The sequence below is a fragment of the Phalacrocorax carbo genome, chromosome 14, assembly GCF_963921805.1.
Source record: "Phalacrocorax carbo chromosome 14, bPhaCar2.1, whole genome shotgun sequence".
In the NCBI taxonomy this organism is placed as follows: Eukaryota; Metazoa; Chordata; class Aves; order Suliformes; family Phalacrocoracidae; genus Phalacrocorax; species Phalacrocorax carbo.
Window position 1 is genome coordinate 8,136,483 of NC_087526.1, and position 21,279 is coordinate 8,157,761.

Genomic DNA, 21,279 nt, shown 5'->3' on the forward strand with positions numbered 1-21,279 from the left:
CTCCGGGGCTGGAGCTGCCCTGCCAAGGCTGCGGAGCCCCCGGTCGCTGCCCAGCCGCTCCGCAGGACGCCCTTCGCCCCGCCGGGAGCGAAGCGGGGCCCCGCCGAGCCGCGGCCGGCGGAGTCGGGCGGCACCTGCGGGCGGGCCCCGCTACTGCAGCGCCGGCAGCTGGAAACCCGCGGGAGGCGGCCGAACTGGGAAGGGTTGGGGTGGGAGAGCCTGGGAGGGGATGCGTTAACACCTCAGGGTGCAGGCGGAGAGGCTGCTGCGGTGGGGGCGTGCGGGGAGCCTCCAGGCAGCGCCTCTGCCACCGCCTGTCGCCATTTAGCACAGAAACGGCCCGAGCGAGGCTGCTGCCTCCTTCCCTGGTGCTTCGGAGCGCGGGCAGGAGACTGCCTGTCCTTCCCAGGAGCTTCTGCTTCCATCCCTGCTTCACAGCCCAGGCTGGCGCTGTGGGGAAGCAGCTTCCAAACTCCAAGCCAGACTGGAGCAGGGCTCCTGGCTGTTTATCGGAGTATTTGCGGTTGCCAGAAAAGATGCCTTTCCGTCCCTGCAGCGTGTATCTAAAGAGGAGGTGTCTAGGCCGAGCTGTGGCACTGTGACCGCAAACCACTGTGAGTTTGGCTATTTATTGGCAGCATTACTTTGCAGGTGATTTGGGAACTCCAAACATTTTCTCCCAATCCACACTTTCTTTTCAAAAGGCGACTTCTTTTAAACCAAACACTCTCAGTCTTTTCACCATCCGAAGGGACAGACTGGTTCAAGAATCACAAGGAATCACAAGCCCAGATGTCCATGGGGATTTCTAAAAATGCCAAACACACACTACAAAGCAGTTCCTGAAGATGTGGGAGCCTTTCTGGGCATTTGTGATCTTCCAGCTAAATGAACCGCTAAAGCAAATTGGAGGGCTGGCAGCCCAGTCGCACGGCAGGAGGGAGCAGCATGGCAGCCCTGGCTCCGCACTGGAGCTGCTCCGAAGATTTGGAAAAGTTGCAGTCGCAGGAAGGACCCTGCTCACTGGAGTGAGCTGGATGGGTAAGAAGAGGAAAATCCAGAGTATTGGACAGAGCGGTTTGAAACAGTTGGAGGCACAGGGGGTGCCGTGCGATCCCCCCACGCAGGGGCAGGGGGTCTCAGCTCGGAGATGCTGCTCGCATGGGCAGGGGTCAGGGTTGGTGTTTCCAGCTGAGCAGTCACATGTCGGGGCCTATTTTAAATGCGTTCCCCATGTAGCAGAGTGCATGTCTCGAGGATTGAAATAGACGGTGGTTTGATCATTGTCTCTCCCAGGGAAATGGTTTTTAATGAGGTTTTAAATAATAAAGTGGGATAATTTCCCTGGCTGGCAAGATCATGAAATTTTTATGCCTCCTTTCTCTCCCAAAGTTTTATCACCCTTTATTTTTAGCAACGCATAATCCCCCCTTTTGGAAAAAAAATGCAGAGAAACCACTTATTTAGGGAAAGCCACTCCTCGGCAGGGGCTCTTGGCCAGGCAGCAGTCCCGGGGGCAGCCCCACAAGCAGCCCTGCCCCATGCTCCAGGGATGGGCGAAGGCCTCGCAGGGGCAGAGGGGACCTCCAGTGCTGGTGCAGGGTGCCAGTGTCGGGTACTGGCTGCTGACGGAGGTGCCAGTACTGGGTGCAGGGTGGTGGTGCAGGGTGCCAGTACTGGGTGCAAAGTGCCAGTATTGGGTGCATGGTACTGGTGCTGGGTGCATGTAGCAGGTGCTGCTGCAGGGTGACAGTGCTGGGTGCCCGTGCCAGTATTGGGTGCCTGGTGGTGGCGCATGGTACTGGTGCAGGATGGCGGTACTGGGTGCCTAGTGCTGGTACTGGCTGCCAGTATTGGATGCCTGGTGCTGCTGCAGGGTGTCAGTACTGGAAGCATGGTGCTCACACTGGGTGCATGTAGTCAGTGCTGGTGCTGGGTGCCCATACTGGGTGCTAGTGCAGGGTGCCAGTACCAAATGCCTGGTGCAGGGTGCCAATGCCGGGTGCATGGTACTGCTGCGGGGTGCATGTAGCAGGTGCTCCTGCAGGGTGCCAGTGCTGGGTGCCCATACTGGGCGCTGGCACATGGTGCCAGTATCGGGTGCCTGGTGCTGGTGCGGGGTGCCAGTACTGGGTGCATAGTGTTGGTACTGGATGCCAGTATCGGGTGCCTGGTGCTGCTGCGGGGTGCCGGTACTGGGTGCATGGTGCTGGCGCTGGGTGCATGCAGTCGGTGCCGGCGCTGGGCACCGGCGCTGGGCGCTGGGTGTGCGTGTGTGTGTGTGTGTGTGTGTGTTTTGACGTGAGGAAGTGCCAAAGCTGCAATTGCTTTAGGAAGTCAATCGCAGGGGCCGGGGGACGCCTGCGCAGTGCAGCCGCGCCGCTCCGCTCCGCTCCCGCTGCCTCTCCCTCTCCCTCCGGTGCCGAGCCCGGAGGCAGCGCAGAGGCGCGGCCGGGGGGCAGCGGGGCAGCGGCGGCCGCGGACGGCGCTGCGCGGCGGCGGCGCGGATGCCCGGCCCGTGAGTACCCCGTACCCCGCGCCGTGGCCCGGGGCCGCCGCCGCCCGCGGGATGCCGCGGGGAGGGGGGGGGGGGCGGGCGGACGGACGGACGGACGGGACACGGGCCCATCGCCCCCTCCCTCGCCCTGTGCCCAGCCTCGCCTCCCTCGCCGCGGGCTGCGGGGGCACCCCTCTCCCCCGGGCGGACCCCGCTTTGCACGCCCGCCCTCCGCCCCCCTTTGCACGCCCCCCTCTGCATGCGCCCCCCGCCCCGTGCACCATCCCTTCTGCACGCTTCCCCCCCGCCCCGCCGCCCCCGGACACGCACGGAGCACCGCGGAGCGCCGGGGGTTGATGGAGAGGTCGGGCTGTGTGTCTGTGTGTGTGCGTCCGTGTGTCCAGCTGCTGCCTGTCACCAGCCCCATGTGCGAGGGCCGGCGGGGGGGGGGCATCGGGATGCTCCGTGGGGACCGGCCGGCAGAGCGGGGGGACCCCGAGCACCGGGCAGGGAGGGGGCCTTCCCCGCCGCATCACCCCGGGGGAGGGCAGGGCTCCTGCGAGGAGGAGGATGGAGGAGGAAGGAGGGGGGCACCCTCCAGCCGCAGGGCCGCCTGCACCGGGGCTTGCCCAGCCCAGGGCGGGAGCTTGCAGGGAGGATCCCCTCCCGGAGGCCTCCCCGGCCCAGGGCTGCCCCGGCCTTCCTTACACCCGCAGGTGGGTGCCAGGACGGCGCTGGAGCATCCATGCACAGGCTCAGCCAGGTGGGCTCCCCATGCCCCCGATGCAAAGGGGTGCCATGCCTTGTCATAAGAGCAGCAGCGATGGGGAGCCCTGACCTGGCCGGTCAGGGTAGCAGGGAGTGCCAGGGCCTTGGGAAGGTTGGCTCAGGTCAGGGCGACCGTGGGCTCTGGTACCCGCCAGGTTCCCCAGCGGTGTGGCCAAAGGGTCGAGCAGGGGGACCTGGCTCGGTGGTGTCCAGGACATGGCACTCCCCTGTAGGGGTGTGACATCCGACCGTCGCCCTACATGAGCCCATCATGTGGGCAGCATCGCGGGATGCCGCGACTTGGCACCCTGTCCCTGTGGCCGAGGGATGGGAGAGGGCCAGGCACAGCCATCATAGCTGCTCCATGTGTGAATCGCGGTGTGTCTCTGGGCACAGAGAGGTTCCTCCAGGAAGCTGTCTCTCCCCGCCACTTCCATGAGGCTGCTCTGGCGCAGATCCATGGCCTTATTTAAGAAACTAAACAAAAAGTGTTAAGTGAGTGGGAGGGATTTCCCTGCTGCGGGGGGAGTTCATTCCCCTCTGGATGCGTCTCCACCATCCCCGTCAATAGAGACGCTCGTCCGGTGTTCACACTGGATGAGCGGAGCCTGTGGCGTTTGCTGGCCTGGTGGATATTGTTTTCTTTGGGAAAACAGGTCGCCCCAGTGGGCACATATTTCAGAATATTTCCCAAGGGAGAGCGCCACATCAGATTTCCCTACAAGGATTTTAGCTCCTCCGCGTCAGCCCTTCCCCACAAATGACTCAAGCCGCTAATCAAAATACAGTCATGTTCTTCAGCAATTAAACAAACTCCACGACATAAGATTATAGTGGAGAAGCAGGAATTTAGTGACATGAATATATCTCAATCAGGGTGTGGGTGCCCATTTTGATATTGTTATTAAAAAAAGAAGGAATCGAAAGCAGATAATCAGATAATGCAACTCAAACCCTGAGAGGGTAAGGGAGAAAAATACCTTGGCAGAGTAATTAATGCTGAGACTGCCCATGGCACAGGAGCAGCACATCTCTGCCACCTCCCAAAGTGCATCCTCCCCTGCCTTTGCTTATCTTTGGTTGTAATCTCACTTTTAGGCTGGACGTGGGCTACAGCATCTTGAGTTTCCACTGGGCTCGTGCAAAGGGGGCTGGTGAGCTCAGTGCTCAGGGCTCTTCCCTGTGAGCAACAGGTCTGGAGTAGCAAAGCAGCTGCCGTGTTGCTCCTTGACCTCTGCAGAGCATGAGTTCAAGCTGCTGTGGCTTTTTCTCTTTTTTTTTCCCAAATTTTAGTCCTCTGGATAGAACTATTTTGGAAAGTCAGCTCAAGAGGAGATAAGAGCCATGCTCGGTGCTGGTGCCACTCCTAAGCCATCCCATGGGGAGCCCTGCCTTTCCCTTCCAGCTTCTCCTGCTCCTTGGGCTGGTTTCTTGCACCAACCCCTAGCCATGCCTGAGCACCCCAAAAGCAGAGCAGCCACAGCAGAGCAAGGCTGGCATCCATTGCTGCCTCTGTGCCACCATGCTACACGCTCTTGGGGTTTGGCACTTCGGCCTCTTGCCTGGAATAACAGCAGCTTCCGGGTGAGCCGGTGCCCACAGTCTTCACCGAGACTTCCTATTACTCAGTTCCTTATTCGTCTCTGCACATCTCTATGCATTTCCATTACAAAAGCTGTTCAGAGAGGGGTGAATCTAAAGCCAGTTGTTTATATACATTTTTTCATGGCTACCTCTTAATTTGGGGGGAAGAAAAGATACTGGACCTTATCACGGGTTACTTTCGTCCCCCCAACATGTTGCAACATGGTTTTCACCCGTGGGGAGGACAGGATGGGGAAGAGTGCCTGACATCTTCTGTGGTGTAAGAGGGGAAGAAACTGAACACACCAGCTTGCAGGGACTCCAGCAGCCCCATCGCAGACCAGGAAGCTGCTCTGCGGTGGTCATCACCGCCCCTGGCTCCAGCCGGCTCAGGGAAGGGGCATCCAGCGCTGCAGGCATCTCCTTTTCAAACTGTCCTGTACCCAGCACCACGTGGGCCTCCTCCAGCTTGTTTCCATCAGTACTGGGCTCAGCCAGCCCGTTTCTTTCCCCAGCTGCTTTGCCACAGGTTGCCCCATGCAGCACAGGGAGGGTGACCTGCAGAAGGTCCCAAATCCTTACTGCCGTGCCATGGAACGGTAGCACTGAGCTGTGGCGCTGTCTGTGGCAAATAACTCCACCAGCCAGCTCTCCCCACTGTGCCCATGAGTTTGAAGGACACCCATAACTTTTCACAGGGATCAAACATCTTAAATCCAGCTGTGTATGCTCTGCAGGAGCCACCAACCCACTGCCAAGCTGGGGCTGTGCTGGTCCACGAGCTGTGGGGTGACTCCCCTGTGCAGCCCCCCAGCCTGTCCGGGTGCTGTGTGGGACCTGGGGACACAGGTACCAGCGGCTTTGGGGTAAAACTGTAGTGAAGTCAAAATCCTGGCTCTTTCTGCATCCAGAGCATTGTGTAAAACAAGACGGAAACCCCTGAGTTTTGACTGACCCTTTGCCCTTCTGCGAAAGCGCTCCTTGGGAGCATGGAGAATTATTTTATTTCTGTTATTTTTGGCTGGAAGTCCTCTGGGTTCCTTCTTTGGTAGGGACTGGTGACAGAGACCTCCTGCCTGTGACTTCCCCCATCCTCAGCCACTGGGGTGGGCACAGAGGGTGATGCCCCAGCCTGCCCCATCGGCTCTTCTGGGTCCATGGGACCTTGGCTGTCCTGGATGTGTTTACTGGGAGAGGCGGGGAGCACTCTGCTGCTCACCCGTCCTGCAAAACCTCCTGAATTTGGCCATTTCGTGGAAGCAGAGATTTAACCGGGAGGAGGGTGGAGCAGCAACAGCAACAAAAACAACAACAAAGTCCTTTGGGCTTCAGCTTTAACATTCATCTTAGACATGGAAAAAAGGGGGTTTCCTGACAGCAGGAAAATGTATAGTAGAGTTTTATAACAAGCTGCCCTTCCAGTTCTCTAACAACTTGGAAACAGCCTCACTTGACCTTTTGAGGGCTCTTTGCTCAGGCTGTGAAGTTCTGCTGAGTTTGGGGGCCCAGCTTTGCCACTCTCCAGACTTGCTTGTCAGCACTTGCCCACTCTGGAGGCAGGAATGCTGCAGAGGCTCCAGGGCAGCAACAGGACGGGCACAGGGGGAGCGAAGCCCCTGATGTCCTCGCGCGTGGCCGTGGCTCTGGGTGCATGAGGACGGGCTGTGGGTGTGCTGGCAGCCTGCTCCCAGAGATGGATTTACCTCTGTCTCAGTATAGAGTGGGTCAGGGAGCTAACAAAGAGGTTTGAGGTTAAGGGTTTGGGTTTTCCCATCATTCCCCCTCCTGCAGGCATGAACCCAACCTGGGCTTAAGTAGTTTCCTCCGACAGAAGGCAAATGCCCAAGCAGCGTTTCAGTGCAAAGGGCAGGAGAAGAACGAACAGGTACATATTGGCATTAGCAGTCAGGGACCCTGGAAAAGGAAGGGAAAGCTTCAGGCTAGCCTTTTAAAACAAGAAAAAACAAGGAAAGATGCCGCCTGCAAGTCTGGTGCAGATTTCAGCATGAGGAGAGAGCTCACAAAGGGGATCTGGGGCTGGGGAAACGTATTGCCATGACAGCGGTGGCAGGCGAGCTCCTGTGTCCCCTGATGGTACAGCCGAGCCCTGCAGCATCACGGGGTCTTGGTGAAGGGCATCACCATGGCCTGTCACATCAAGGTTCTCGCTGAGATCCCCAGTGAGGGCCACTACAGCAATCTGAGGCCAGAATGCCTGCAATGGGCATCCACCCATGGCCAGGCTCCTGTAGCCCTGTCTGGCAGCAGCGTCCCCAGCCGGAGCGGGATGCAGCGGCTGAGGCTGCCTGGCACTGCCCTGGGGCTGAGACCACCTCTGTGGCACAGGGGCCATGCAGGGTGACAGTGCATCCTTCCTCCCCATGCTGCCAGCTCCTCCCCAGGCATGGCTGAGCCAAACCCCGCTGTCTTTTTTCCCCTTTGGTCAGATTTTAAATAACCAGCGTGGCCAGTCTCGGAGGACATGGGTTGCTTGCAGAGCTCCCAATTGCTTGTCATGGCTGGGGCAGGACAGAGCATCACTGCTGCCCTGGTGCCGGTGAGGCTGCAGTGGCTGCAGCACAGGGGTCACGTATGTCCCTTGGGATGCTCCGGAGCTGGGACGGGGCATTGGGTCACCAAATGTCCCTTGCCCTGGGTATTTGCCTGTAGGTCCTGGGGGATTCCTTCCTTAGTCCTTTGCTGTTTTAATGTAGGACCAAAGTCTGACATGGGAGGAAGTTTTCTTACTGGTGCAAGTGAAAGCTTGATCCTGCAAGCTCTGCTCCGAGGACCCATGGTGGTATTTGATCTGGGGCTGGGGGGACATCCTAGCCCTGGGTGCTCACCGGCGAGGCATAACATCTGCCTGACACCAGACCCCAAAAGGCATCCGTCAGGGCTAGCAGTGTGTGGGCAGCAGGGCCTGCAGCACCCCGGGCGAGTAAACTGCTGTGGGCAAACGTCCCTGCGGTTCAGTGTTTGCGGGGTCGTCCCCCTTGTTCCCAGCCATTGTGCCGGTGTGGCCGCAGCCCGGCCGGTCCCACCGCTGGTTGAGCTGGCTGCTGGGCTTAGCCCTGCCCTGACCACATCAATGCCACGCAGGGCCACGCTTTGGGCAGGGAGTGTGGCTGGAGAGCAGGGCCGGACCTGTCCTTGGCACAGCCAGACCCACCTCCCGCCCATGCTGGTGCAGGCTCCCAAACCTCCTCCCTGTACCTGGCCGCCAGCTCCCATGCTGGCATGGGTCTCCGGATGCACCCAGCAGGATCTGGTCTTGTGCTGGGGCTGGGGAGAAAATCTCCCCTCATCTGCATCAGGGAGCGCTCGGAGCCACGGTAAGCGACCCCTTTGATCCAGCATTTCCCTGTGACACAGCGTCCCTCCTTTTCATCCCAATCTGGGGTTGGTTCTCTGTCTAGTTCCTCATTTCCTCGGAAAGGGCAATTCCCTGTCTTCTTATCCTTGGTCTTCCTAGCATCCCTGTCCCCCCAGTTACTACTAATGCCTCCTCCTCTGTCCCATGGCCTCCAGGGGACATGGAGCTGCCCGTGCTGACATGCACTGGGATGGGGATGATCAGGTCCTGGGCTGGCCACACCTCATGAACGAGGAGCACCCTGCCACCCACCTGGCTTAGCTCTCACCCTGGCCCTGCCAATGCTGCATCCCTCCTTTTCCTCTTCCCTTCCCTCCTGTCAGCCACTGGGCTCTGTCTGTGCAGTTTAGCCCCTGCTGAGTATTGATTACCATGATCTTTCTTCTGTTTTCGCATGGATCATTACCAAATGCTAAATAGGAGCCTGCCTTAACAACGCCATGATACCTCTACTAATAGAAACATAATTGTCAGGGCTTGCCTTATTAAATCCCCCAGCTGATTGTCGCGGGTGCTATTTTTATGCTATGAAATAATTAACTCCGTTTCTGTGCAAGAGCCGGGGCCGGAGGGGAGGGTGCCGGCAGTGCTGCACCCATTGTCCCAGCGGTGGCTGTCTCAGCCATGGTGGCCACACCAGCATAGAGCTGTGGGTCCGCTTGCCTCTTTCCAGCGGGTGCTGGAGAGGTTCATGTGGTCCTTTCAGGAGGGCTTGCGGTGGGGTTTGGCTCAGAGGATGCTCAGTGCGGAAATGCACCCCAGTTGCAAGCAAGGAGAGGAACAGAGATCAGAGGAGACAGGCAGTCCAGAGAAGGACCCCAGCATCATCCCCTTCCCCACAGAGCTGTTGGCCCTTGTGGTGTGAAGGACCAGGGAGGTGCTGGGGCACACTGCAGCATCTCCTGATTCCCATTGCCAGGACCTGCCTTTCCAGTCTCAGGGGATGGCAGAAAAATCACTGCTGGGCAAAGGAGCTCCCCCAAAGGCATCCGCTCACTGCCGCTGCTGCCTCTGCCACGTGCGCTGGCACATCTGCCGGTGTTATCAGCAACACGCGCTCAGCAGGGTGGCAGGGACACAGCCGGGACGTAGCCACGTGAGCCTCACCACCCCCTCATCCCAGCTGGACCACGGGAGCCCGACCTGGCTCGGGACCCCTGCCACATCTGTGCCATTGGGGTCAGCCCAGCCCCGTTCCTGCAGAGTGGGGGGGGCTTGAGCCTCTCTTCTTCAGTCTTTTTCTAATAGATAGCTGAAGGGGGTGAAAAGAAAAAGCCGGGTCTGAAAATAGCTCCTAAAACTTCCTGTGCCGCTGGCAGGTGGCTGGGGCAGGCTGCGGGGGCGGGCGGCAGCTGTGGGGCTCGGCAGCGGCGCCTGCCCACGGGGTAACCCCGGCAGAGGGGGGCCTGAGGGGTGCCAGCCCCCCACTGCATGTTGGGGCTGCCTGCGGGACTGGCCCACATCTGGTTGCACTCGGTGGCCAGTTTCAGCCAAATTTGGCAGAGGTTGGAGGTGTTGGTTCTTTCCTGGGAGAAAGACAGGGAAGAGGTGGGGAAGGTGCAGGCTGGGCTGAGCCCTTATTAGACAGTGGAGAATCCAGCAGCGGTATGCAGGCAGCCGGGGCTGCTGAGCTCTGCTTGCACTGATCCAGCGTGGCTGGTCCTGCAGGTCACAGACGTTTTGCAGTTTCTCCAAGGTGCAGTGAGGGGCTGGATCCAGCACTGCTCCGCACCAAGGCGTTGCTGGGCTGCGGCGGGGGCTCCGGTGTGCCAGCAGCTTGGCCAGGGATGGTGTCTCTGCCAGCACTGGGGGGATTTGTGCATCGCCCCCAGCCAAATGATCCTCATGGTGGTCTGTGTTGTGCAGCAAAGCTGCCCTCACAGTTTTGACCCATAAAATATGAAGGGAAGGTCCCTCTTGGGGCAGAGAGCTCATACCATGGCTGGAGGTGGCTGGAGAAGAAAAATGCCCTCGGTGCCAGTGGGTGCCCCAAGGCTGGTGAGCTGGGGGTGCTGGGTGCTCCCCTGTGGGAGTGTGGCTGCATCCCAGCATCCCCCAGCTCTCGGAGCTGGCCCTGCCCAGTAGTGGCAGAGGGAATCCTAGACAACCATCTGGAAAATAAATTAAGTTCAGGTGACCAGAGAAGGAGCGGTGGTGGGCACTGTGAGGATGGCAGCAATGGCCGGGTGGGTGCCAGCAGAAAAAGGAGCTGCCAAAACTGAGGGTGACTTTTGAGTGAGGGGGAGGGTTTGCATCCAGATGGGTGAGGCTGGGGACAGCCGCGGTGTCACTGCATTGGTTTTTGGGTGCAAGGGTATGCAGTGTTGGGAAGAGAGGAGATGACAGCTCAGCCTCCCCGGGGAAGGCGAGGGAAGCGGCTGCGCCGAGCGGGGCACTGGGCCGGGCTGATAACGGGTACACGCCGCAGCTGGGCGCCTGGCCCAGCCCTGCGGCCCCGGGGGAGCGTGCAGGGGGTGCCAGCATCCCCCCTCCCTCTTACTCCACTTTTCTCCGTTTTCCACCTGCAGCCACTGTGAGCCCACGCAAGTGAGGGGGCAGCCGCCAGCAGAGGCCACAAACTGGTTTCAGTCACTGGTGTGGTGCCAGGGCTGGAGCCCCCTCCGCCCACAGCGGTGCTGAGGACAAATTTAATCAAGGAAACAGAGGTTGGGTGTCTGATTTCTCTCTCACTCTTCTGTTTTTTGGGTTTTTTTTCCTGAAGAGGAAAAAAACCAAACAACTTTGTGAGTCACTCTTGGCCGAGGGAGCCAGGCTTCGCTCTGCGTGGCAGGCAGGCTGGCACATCCCCGCGTCGCAGGGATGATGCTGCTGGGAGGCATGGCAGGAGGTTCTGACTCAGCCCACCCTTGGGGACCGGCTCCCTTCCCTCGCTGCCCACCTTGCTGCTGGCATCCTCACCCCATGGGCAGCACTGGAGCCATGGGGATGCCTGGGGCACAGCCTGGCAGAAAGCACTGTCCCTTGGAAGCAGCCTTAGCTGGGTGCCAGGGACTGGCCCGTGCCCACCCTGGGGACATACCCTGCCCGTCACTCCTCGGGGAAGCCGCACTGGCCGATTCCTTCGCTATGGGGCTGTTCCAGTACCAGTGTGCCCAGGTTATCACCAAGATATCTGGCTGTAGCCGGCACTGCAGCAGGTGCCCTCCCGGCTGGGCAGCCCTGGCTTTGCTGCTTCCGTGTCTGCAGCAGCCACCTGGATCCATCCAAGGCGTGGGAAGCAGGAGCACAACCCAGCTCAGTGGCTGGTAGGGCTCGCTCTGCCCCGCTCCTGCCCCGTCAGGGTGGCTGGCCCCGTGGCAGAACGGCGAGGAGAGCAGCCAGGCCCTGCCGGGGCTTTCCCAAAAAAGGTCTGAACTCTTCAGTTGAGTTTGCCACTTCCCTTACCACTCCCTTTCCTGTGAGAGGATGTGTTCGGCCGCTTTTCTTTTCTCTTTCTCTCTTCTTTTCTCTCCCGTCTCCCTGCCCTCAGACCCGGCGGTCCTGGTGATGCCTCGCACCCCCTGAGCCGGCCAGGGTCACCCTGGCTGGCACCCGCCGCCGCCGCGCGATGGCCAGGCTGCAGGTACGGATGCGCCAACGGCAGCTCCCCCTGTGCCCCCCAGGTCCTCCCACCAGCCACAGCACGGGTCGGGTGGGCACACCAGGGACGCAGGCTGTGCCAGGGGTGCCACCACACTGGGGTGGGCTCTGGTTTGTGCCCTGCTTTGCAGGGGGGGTTGCTGGAAGAGGATGCCACGCTGGTCAGGGCATCATCCCCGGCTGGGGCATTTGGGGAAAGTGGGGTGCATGGAGGGGTGTCATGCCTGTGGCCAGTATTTGGTGTCACCTTTGTTTTGCTTCTGTGGGCACACTGATGCCACAGCTTCCACTGCAGCTCGCACAGGGTGATTTTGGCGACTGCTTTGCCCAGCCTGAGCAGGGCACAGGACGCTTTGTGTGCGGCTGCATGGGACAGGGCCGACCCAGTGTCCCAGCAAGGAGCAGCCCAGTGGAAGGGGAGGTTTCCCTTCGAAAGCAATTTTGGGCAGTGCTCATCTTACTCAGTTGTGCGGGGGGTCCCCTCTGTCTTCAGGGAGAGGATGGGGCGGTGCCAGGCTTGGTGGGGACGTCACGGCTGCGTGAGCTGGCATGGCCCGGGGACACCCAGCACACGGGGACTCCCAGGCTGGGTGCTGCAGCCACCGGGCACCAGACAGCAATGGCAAAGACTCGCAGAGCGCTCAGGGAGCTCATGGGGTTTGAGCGAGGGCAACTTTTGGGGCGTCTCTTCTCTCTGCTGGGAAACGTCCCCTTTTTGCCATCCTTCCTCTTTTTGCAGCCTCGCGCGCGCCCTCGCCTTCCCTCTGGTGATCACAGGCTCTGCCGCCTGCCAGGACTTCCTTATGCACCCGCACCCGCAGCTCCGCAGCGGTGCCCGGCCCTGGGGCAGCCGCCGGCAGCCCCGTGGCACACGGCGCCCACCAGTGCGGTGCTATGGGAGCGTTAAGGGGTGTGTGGGGCTGGCAAACCGAATTCAGAGCACACTGGCTTTGCCCTTCGGTGCCATGGGCCAGGGGCCCTTTGCAGCCCCACAATTCCCTTCTCCTTCCTGTCCCACTTGGCGCAGACCACGCAGCCGAGATGGTGCTGGGTGGGTGCCGGAGCGCCTGGGAAGGGTAGCGAGCTGACCCTGCCTCCTGGCCAGGTGCTGAGTGCACCCCGCAGGCGTCAGGAGGGGATGCTCCTTGTGGGGGATGCTGCTCCATCCCGCTGCCTCTCCAGGGTGTTTTGGCTCAGCCGCTTGCAGGACTGCTCTGGGCAAGGTTGAGCACCAGCCTCAGAAGCAAAATGCCTGGGTGTCCCCCTGGAGCAATGCCACACGCTGTCCCCACGTCCCTGTCCATTGGCCACTCCCCATCCGCCTGCTCCGCACCCCAGCACCACAGCAGAGCCGGGGCTGCCTTTGCTTCGGGGCACACTGGGAGGAAGCAGGGTTTTCCCAGCTTTCACGTTTTCCTTCTGATCGCCCCGTGCTGTAATTAGTGCCGCAGCCCCGCTGGGAGCCGTGCTCAGAGACTGGCTCCCCCCGCCCTGCCATGGGGCTGCAGCCCCCCAGCAGCGCTGGGCATGGCAGTGTGGCCGTGGCACCGTGGGGTTAGTGGGCTCGACAGCGGGATGTCACCGTGGGTGGGCCAGGGGAAGCAAAGGAAAGGGAAAAATGAAGGGGGTTAAATGGACCTGAGGGCAGCGTGGTGCGAGAGTGAGCAGAGCCTGCTGCTGAGCTGGGTGACAAGGTCACAGTCGTCCTGCCAGCACTTCGGTCTATAAATAGGGACAATTGGGAGCGAAACGCAGACTTTCTCCTTTTTCGTTCCTGCGGGAGTGATGGGAGCCAGCGGGAGGGTTTGCAAGGGCCTGGGCGAGGAGCTCACTGAAGGCGCTGCCAGGTGATGGCTGTGCTGGGGGTGGGGGCTGTGCACCCACGGGGGCAACGTGGGCTCACGAGGGGCTCTGGGGACAGCCCTGTCCCCAGCTGGGACCCGCATCCTGGCTCCATTCTGCTTGCTGAGTCCACGGTAGGACTCAGACCCGAGGTGGTGAGATGTGGGGCAGCTTGAGACAGGGACACTGGGTCTGAGGTGCTGGGGGCTCTCCGTGCCCGCTGTCCCCCCCACTCCCATCCCTTCCCTCTGGCAAAGGAAGGACCATGATTGCTGCCCACCGCCCTCGGCGGGGCACAGGAAGGCAGAGCCGGCCATGACCACATCCTTACCACCACCCCACACGGAGGTGGGTGCTGAGTCCTGGCACCACTCCTGCCTGGGACCATCCCTGCTCCAAGCAGGACCAGTGGTGCAGGCAGGGACAGGCAGGCCTGTGAGCACAGGGGAAGGAACTCTTCTGCAGCAGCAGTGCAGAGTGCTGGACTCAGCCAACACTTGGCACGGGGCAAGTTTTGGTTTAGTGCTGGGAGCTGTGAAAAATCCCCCTCCCCACCCTGTTTCCTTCCACTCACATGATGCCGTGGAGTAGCTGCGACTTCCCCATCCCAGGCCCAAACATGCTGGGGGGATCCGGCCATGCTTCCCCACGGCATGGGGCACAGCCTGGGGCGCATGAGGCTGTCGCTGACCCCGGCGCCCTGCCCAGCCCCACTGCTGCCTGCAGGGCTCGGCAGCACCGATAAAGCGTGGGAGGGGGTCCTGGGCGAAGCGTGGGGCTGGCAGAGCATCTGCCGCCATGTTTCCCCTCCTCCTTTCCTTCTCACTTCCTTTTCTTGCACCCTTTCTGTTTGCCTGCCATGCCCCAACCCGCTGCCTGCAAAGGGCTTTCCCCAGCCCGGAGCAGCCCCCCTCAGAGCTGCTCGAAGCCAGGGGGTCTCTCTGTGAAGGTAACGTGGTGCCGCTCCTCTCCCTCCCCGCAGGCTCTGTCCAGGAGGCGGCAGGGACATTAGCTGGGAGGTCTCGGAGGCACGGCTCACCCACGGGCTGGGAGGAGCGGAGAGCAGCAGAAGAGCCCCTGAAGCACGACCCAATCCCGTCCACCGTGTATGAGGCTGGGACGCAGGTGAGGCGGTGTCCATCTCGGGGCTGGCTGATGGCCGGGACAGCAAGCGGGAGCCAAAACTAAATCCCAGCAAGTCACTGGGCAGGGGTCCCTCATTTATCTCTGGGTGCTTGCACATGGGGGAGGATAATCATCAGCAGCTAGCTCACCCGCTCCCTGCCCTCCTGCCTTTCAGTACGCAGGACCCGCGTCCGCAGAGACACCCCTTCCGATGTCCCGGCATGAGACTTCTCCGACAACGGTGCAACCCGCCAGCAACCACCGCCCCAACGCCTGCTGCTTCTGCTGGTGCTGCTGCTGCAGTTGCTCATGGTACGTCCCACCGCCCGCTCCGGCCCAAGGCTCCTGCGGGGCTGGCAAGCATCCCCCGCCCACCTCGTCGTCCCATAAGGAGCGGAGATGTGAGGGTCACCTGCGTGTGCTGGTCCTCTGTGCTCCATGCAGCACTAAGCACCTGGACACGGCTGCTGCCCAAGCAGATGCCTGGGCTCGAGGGAGAGGGGCTCCTACGGCAGCTCCCACCCCTGGGTGCTCTGCAGCCCTTCAGTGCAGATCCTGGCGCCCACGCAGCACCACGGGCAATGGGTGCGGGAGGGCAGCTGGGATGGGGCCAGCCCCGCTCACCGAGCTGAGCCTCTGGCCTGCTTGTGTGCTTGTGTTGGGTGGGGGCTCAGAAGCCGGGTGGGTGTAAATGGTGTTCTGGAGCAGATGGGCATCAGTGGTGCCGCAGCACATTGCTCTCCTCTGCATGGAGCCTAGCAAGCTTGTGAGCCCAAGCCAAACCTTGCCTTGGTGCATCGTGACTCCTGCCTGTCAGCCAAATCCTTTAAAATAGAGCACAAAGCGGCACGGGGAAACCCGCCTCTGGCACTGTCCTGACAGCTCTGCTGGGGCTGGACGCCCCCGGCCGGGCTGCGTGGGGGAAGCTGCAGGCAGTGCCAGCGGCACAGCGTGGTGCTTGGCCAAGCTGTCTGACCTCTGTGTCCCCAACCCACCCCCCTCAGGCACCTGGCTGCACCTGGGCAGGGCAGCAAGGCTGAGCAGCAAGGCTGAGCAGTGGGACCCCTGGCTGCAGCACTGTGCAGGCAGGAGGATTTTGCTGCCCGTTTCAGGCAGGTCAGGGCAGGAGGAGAGCTGTGTTTCCCTGCCCAGCATCACAGCTGCCTTCTCACAGCTGCAATGCCCTGCCTGAGGTGGATGGCCCTCATCCATGGGAGCACTCCTGGGCAGCTCTGCCTTAGAGCAATGGGTGCAGAGTCCAGCCCTGGACTCCCAGTGCTGCCCAAAGCCACGGATGTAACCAGCCACTTGCCTGCAGCTGCATCTCCCGTCCTCTCTGAGGATCCCCAGCTCCTTATTCTCTGGATAATGCAGATTTTGAAGAGCCCATCTGCTCTTCTCCATCCTCAGCATCAGCTCATTCTGAGGCTGCTGATGGCTTCGGGCTTTGCAGCAGCTTTGACTTTACAGACACTGACAGCTCCGAGCTTGGAGGAGCAAGAAACCCTGGAGCTGCGCCCCGTGCAAACCCACAGTGCATCCCCAGCACTGATGCATCAGCCCCATGAAAACCTCTGCTGTGTCCTTGGGGCCCCATCTCACCTGATCCCATCTTGTTTCCTCACATTTGCATGGCAGCGAGTGCAGTAAGCGGCTCCCCTTGCAGCCTGCCCCAAACATCTCCCTCCCTGATGCTGCCTTGAGCTCATGGCATTTGGCTATTTCCCTGTGTCCCTCCTCTGTCTCTGCAAGAGCCTGTGAGCAGAGATGGGACAGAAATCCCTCCTGTACCCCAGTCCTGGAGCAACCAGGACTGGTGCCAACCATTTTGGGTCTCAGGCATGTCAGGCAGCGAGCCCCAGGGGCAGTGGGGGAAGGGACGTGCCTGCAGCTTCGCTCACCCCAGCTGCCTGTGCCACCGGGGGAGAAGTTTGCACATTTAATCCTGTGTGAGTGGCGAGGGACGGTGTTGCAAGCAGGAAGTGCTGCGGTTGGCACCGGGTGCCAGAATTGGAGGGCCCGAGGGAAGTTGGCTGGAGGCTGCTCTCCCCTTGTGCCACCAGCACTCCCAGGGGAGAGGGACAGGGGGACAAGGGATGCCGGCACCCCTGAGCTCCGGCACTTCCATCCCATGCTCGGCCTCTGGGCTGAACTGGTGCTGGGGTGTCCTGGGGGTGCAGGGTCCAGCCCTTGATCCATCTACCCCAGCCACCAGCTTCCTGGGCGAGCCAGGGCCGTCACCAGCTGGAGACGGTGATAACCAGGCATGGGGGCCAAGCGCACCATGGCGCTGAGCTCCGGTGGCTGCAGCCCTGCGTCCTGCACCCACCCCCATTTATGTATTTAGTGGTGTTTATTCGTGGTGGTTCACAATGGCTTTGCCGTGGGCTGAGCCGGCACTGACCTCTGCCGGCTGCTGCTGCCCGGCCCTGCGGCCGCTCCGGCACCGCTCGGCCCTGGCGCTCGGCCCGGGTGGTGGAGCAGGGCTGGGGCTGCAGCGGCGCCCGACTGCAGGAAGCACCCTTTCATGATGATGCTAAAATTGCACAAGGAAGTTGGGGTGCTGCTGGGGCAGCGGGTGCTGGGGCAGGCTGGGTGCTGGGGGGGAGCCGGATGGCAGGGTGCTGGTGCCCACGGCGGAGATTCAGCGGCCAGGGACAGTCAGGGGATCCAGATGGGGGTTTGGGTGCGTTCCCGATGCCCCTGACTACCTTTCTGTCTCCCTGTTAGGAACGAGGACCGGGAGCGAGCGTGGAGGGCGTCCCGGGAGACCAAACTGGAGACCATCCCAAACTGTGAAGCGTGGTGAGTGCCTGGGCAGCGCTGCGGGGGTGGGCCGGAGGGACCGGCACAGCATGGCACAGCATAGCACAACACAGCACCCACCGCCACCCTCCGTGGCACCCAGCCCCGCATCCTGCCTGCTGGTGCACGCGTGGGCAGCAGGACTGAGGTGCCAGGACTTCGGGGTTCCTCGTGCTGCTTCCAGTGCCATGTCCCTGGTTCCCACTGAGAAATGGGGAACCCAGAGCCTTGGGCTGCAGCCCTCTGCAATTCTGGCCTTGGGCCCCTTGCAAAGGGAAACTAAGGCATGCAAAGACCTCAGCACCTTTTGGGCCATGTCCCAAGGGCAGAGCCGCATCCTGCAGGCACTCTGCTCTGGGGATGCCCTGCACCGAGCACCCACTCCCTGAGGGACAGGTACGACCCCCTGCATGCAGCCCAGCCGTGGGTGCTCTCTGCAGCACCTGGTGCAGCAGGGTTAGGGGTCAGCCATGATAATTAGCTACTGACAGTGATTGTTCCTGCCTGCTTTAGCAGGTAATGAGTATTTGCTGGGGAGCAGCCTCTCTCTCTCCATCCCCCAGCTGTTAGGGACGATGAACTGTCAGTCTCTCCCTGGCTAGGGCAGCTCAGAGTTGCTGCTCTGCAAGGGAAGGGCTTTTGCTTCCGTTTGGGTTTGTGCAAATCCAGCACTAAAATACATCTCAGCTTGAAAAATTCAGCTGAAAGCAAGCTCATGCTCTAGCCCAGCTGAGCGGAGCTGGGACAGACCCCATGAGTGACCTCTGAAAGCCTCCGTAATAGCTGGAGCCTGAGCAGGAACGGCCTCGGCATGAGCAGGGTGGATGCGTTCAGGCACGGTCCCTCTAGGATGGGACCAGGGATGAGCATGGCTGAGCCGCACAGGGAGGGATGCAGCAGGGAGCCCACAGCCCTCCCGTGCTGACCATAACGCTGTCCCCTTGCCTTGCCTGCTGGGGCCTGGCAGCGCCAAACCCACGCCGGAGGAGGTGCGGGGCTGGGCACAGTCCTTCGACAAGCTGATGAAGAGCCCGGCGGGTCGCAACATCTTCCGGGAGTTCTTGCGGACTGAGTACAGCGAGGAGAACATGCTCTTCTGGCTAGCGTGCGAGGAGCTCAAAAATGAGTGCAACAAGCACACCATCGATGAGAAGGCCAGGATGATCTACGAGGACTACATCTCCATCCTCTCGCCCAAGGAGGTATGGGGCAGAGCCCCTCCTGCAGCTCTCAGTGGGTAGCTCAGGCTAAGATGGGGCTGGCAGCGTGCTTGTTGGGGAACGGGCTCTGTCCCAGCTGCCGCTGCAGCCCTGTGGCAATTTGAGGATGGGATGGGTGGTTGGGGATGAGTTTGGGCAGGGTAACAGGTTTACTTCATGCATGTGACTGGCACGGGGAGGGTGTCCCCAGAACCCCCGGGACAGAGGCAGCAGGGCCACGGGCTGGGTTGTGCTGCGGGGCCGAAACCTCACGAGGGCACCAGTGGGCTGAGGAGATGCTGCAGCCCAGCTCACAGCATCCCCAGGGTGGGGGCATCCAAGGTGGGAGCACCCCAACCTGCCCCTCCCTGTGCCCAGCAAGGGGACACAGGGAGGACCCAGAGACCTCCCCAGTCCTCCCTGCAGCTCTTTCCAAAACACCCTTGCTCTGGTGCAAATATATATACTCTGGGGTAGAGCACACCGTGGTCTCCCCGTGTCTGGCCATGAGCCATGTGGATAGCCAGTTTCCCATGAGAGCTGGTGCGGGGGTGGGTGCTGGGGGTGGGGGCTCAGCACTGGGGGTTCCTCAACGCCCCCATTTCTCTCCTTACCACCCAGGTGAGCCTGGACTCGCGGGTGCGGGAGGTCATCAACCGGAAGATGCAGGAGCCGTCCTCGCACACCTTCGATGATGCGCAGCTCCAGATCTACACGCTTATGCACAGAGACTCCTACCCTCGCTTCCTGAACTCTGCCATATACAGATCGCTGCTCCAGAGCGTCTCCCGCTCCTCCTCGGAGTCCTAAGGGCACCCGCCGGCCACGGGGACGCCAGTGGGGACGTGGCGGCCGGAGGGGCTTGTTGCCTCCTCCCCTCCACCGCCCTCCCTGCCAGCCCCCCCCAAGTTTTTAGCTTTTTACCTATGAACCGTCACCCTGGTTTCTGGGCCACCCTCCGGGACTGTCCCCGGTGCTGGTGCCACTGCGGCAGCACAGCCCGGGCCGGCTCGTACTACTGAACCCCTGCCCCGTCCCCACCGCTGGCCGGAGCGAGCCGGGGGAGCTCGCGGGAGAGTGCCCGGGGCCCGGCTCCCCCCGCACCCCGTTTTGAAGAGGTCACTTTATTCCCTCTCCACCACACTTGGGGACAAGGCAGGTCCCCATTTCCCACTGAGACCCAGTTGGGGACTGGGTTGGGGGTTTACTTTTGGGGTGGGGGGGAGGTCGATTGTTGTTGGTTTTTTTTGTTTTGTTTTGTTTTTTAACTTTTTATTTTAAAAAGCTTTTTTTGTTGGCATTCTGTACATATAAAAAGGTGTCAGGTTTACATCGCTCCGTCTGTTTGAAGTGGCCCACAGGGTGGGGGGGCAGTGCTGCAGCCCCATTTGCATTCCCAGTGGATCTGGGGGGCAGTGCTGGGGCAGGATGGAGGCAGAGGGCAGGCAGCACCCCAGGGCCATGGTCTCCCCATCTCTGAAGCCACCCATGGGGCTCTGGAGGGGCCAGACAGGACCCCTGCAGCGGTGGTGCCATGAGGCTGTGCTTGGAGGGTGGGCAGGGGTTGCCCAGGAGCTGCCGCCTCTGCCAGCCCCCGTCCTGGGGAGCCCAGTGCCCATCGCACAGTGCCAGACCAGCCCCAGGACACCGCACACTTGTGATCCCAAACCCAGAGCTTCCTGCGTCCTCGGTTCACAGACGTCAGCGAAGGGGAAAATACACATGCCAGTTGCGCAGGTGGCATTTGCCCTCCTGAGAACCCCACGGGTTCCTGGCTGGCCCACGCCTGCCCCGCGAGCAGGGAGAAGCCCAGGGGTCTGCCCTCATCCCTCGGGCACAGGCAGGGCTCCTCATGGGATGGAAAATGTTGCAGGGAAGATATGTAGTATCTGCGTATTTCTGTACAGCATGAGTGGTGGTTTACTGGAGCCCCTGCACCCAGAATTAAAACATTTCTGCCAGCAGCCCCTGCCCTCTGTGCTGAAATGAAGCCAACAGCGGGGTCCTGCTGCCCAGCTCAGCCATGCTGTGGAAGACCAACACTACTCTCTGCTTTTCCTGACCCAGAACAGTCTGTGGTTTCTTAATTATCTATTCTTCTCCCTCCTTCTCTCCATCCCTTTCAAAGAAAAAAGAAGGAGCAGCACTGGTTCTTTTTATTGAAGATATTTTTTAAACAAACAAACAAAAATTCTCTTGGCTTTTTGGTTCCTTCCTTCCTAGTGGCACGACTGCATGGAAATTCATGTCAGTAAATTTAGTTTTGTTTGCCAAGCTGGAAATACAGTTCAAGAAAATATATTTTTGAGAGAGACCAGAGATTGTTTGTTCAGGAATGTTGGTATTGTCATTTGGTTGTTACTGGCAGGTTTTCCCCTGCGAGTGCTGAGCCTGCACCGCTACAGCCCTGCAGCCTCCCCACCCTCTGCTGGGGAGGTTTTAGTTCTGGGTGCTTGGTTTGCTCTGTGAATAAAGGATGTGTC

General features: G+C 60.7%; 1 protein-coding gene across 3 annotated transcripts; it reads left to right on the forward strand.

The window, feature by feature from the left end:
- The first annotated feature begins 2,356 nt into the window (after positions 1-2,356).
- RGS19 (regulator of G protein signaling 19) lies at positions 2,357-19,741 on the forward strand. Of its 3 annotated transcripts, none has more exons than XM_064465425.1 (6): positions 2,357-2,518; positions 14,650-14,792; positions 14,968-15,104; positions 17,523-17,597; positions 18,565-18,799; positions 19,418-19,741. In XM_064465425.1, exons 3-6 carry the CDS (start codon positions 15,004-15,006, stop codon positions 19,604-19,606), a joined length of 600 nt encoding a protein of 199 aa, XP_064321495.1. In that variant the 5' UTR covers positions 2,357-2,518; positions 14,650-14,792; positions 14,968-15,003; the 3' UTR covers positions 19,607-19,741. The 3 variants fall into 3 exon arrangements, with proteins under 3 accessions (XP_064321495.1, XP_064321493.1, XP_064321494.1); XM_064465423.1 differs by lacking the exon at positions 2,357-2,518 and adding an exon at positions 11,137-11,808; XM_064465424.1 differs by lacking the exons at positions 2,357-2,518; positions 14,650-14,792 and having other exon boundaries at positions 15,005-15,103.
- Positions 19,742-21,279: the final 1,538 nt, after the last annotated feature.

Excerpts from the sequence above, each read along its gene's own strand:
- RGS19 (XM_064465425.1), top strand. The coding sequence starts at position 15,004 with ATGTCCCGGCATGAGACTTCTCCGACAACGGTGCAACCCGCCAGCAAC. Across the intron at positions 15,105-17,522 it reads TGCTGCTGCAGTTGCTCATG|GAACGAGGACCGGGAGCGAG; the intron begins GTACGTCCCACC and ends TCTCCCTGTTAG. Across the intron at positions 17,598-18,564 it reads ATCCCAAACTGTGAAGCGTG|CGCCAAACCCACGCCGGAGG; the intron begins GTGAGTGCCTGG and ends GGGGCCTGGCAG.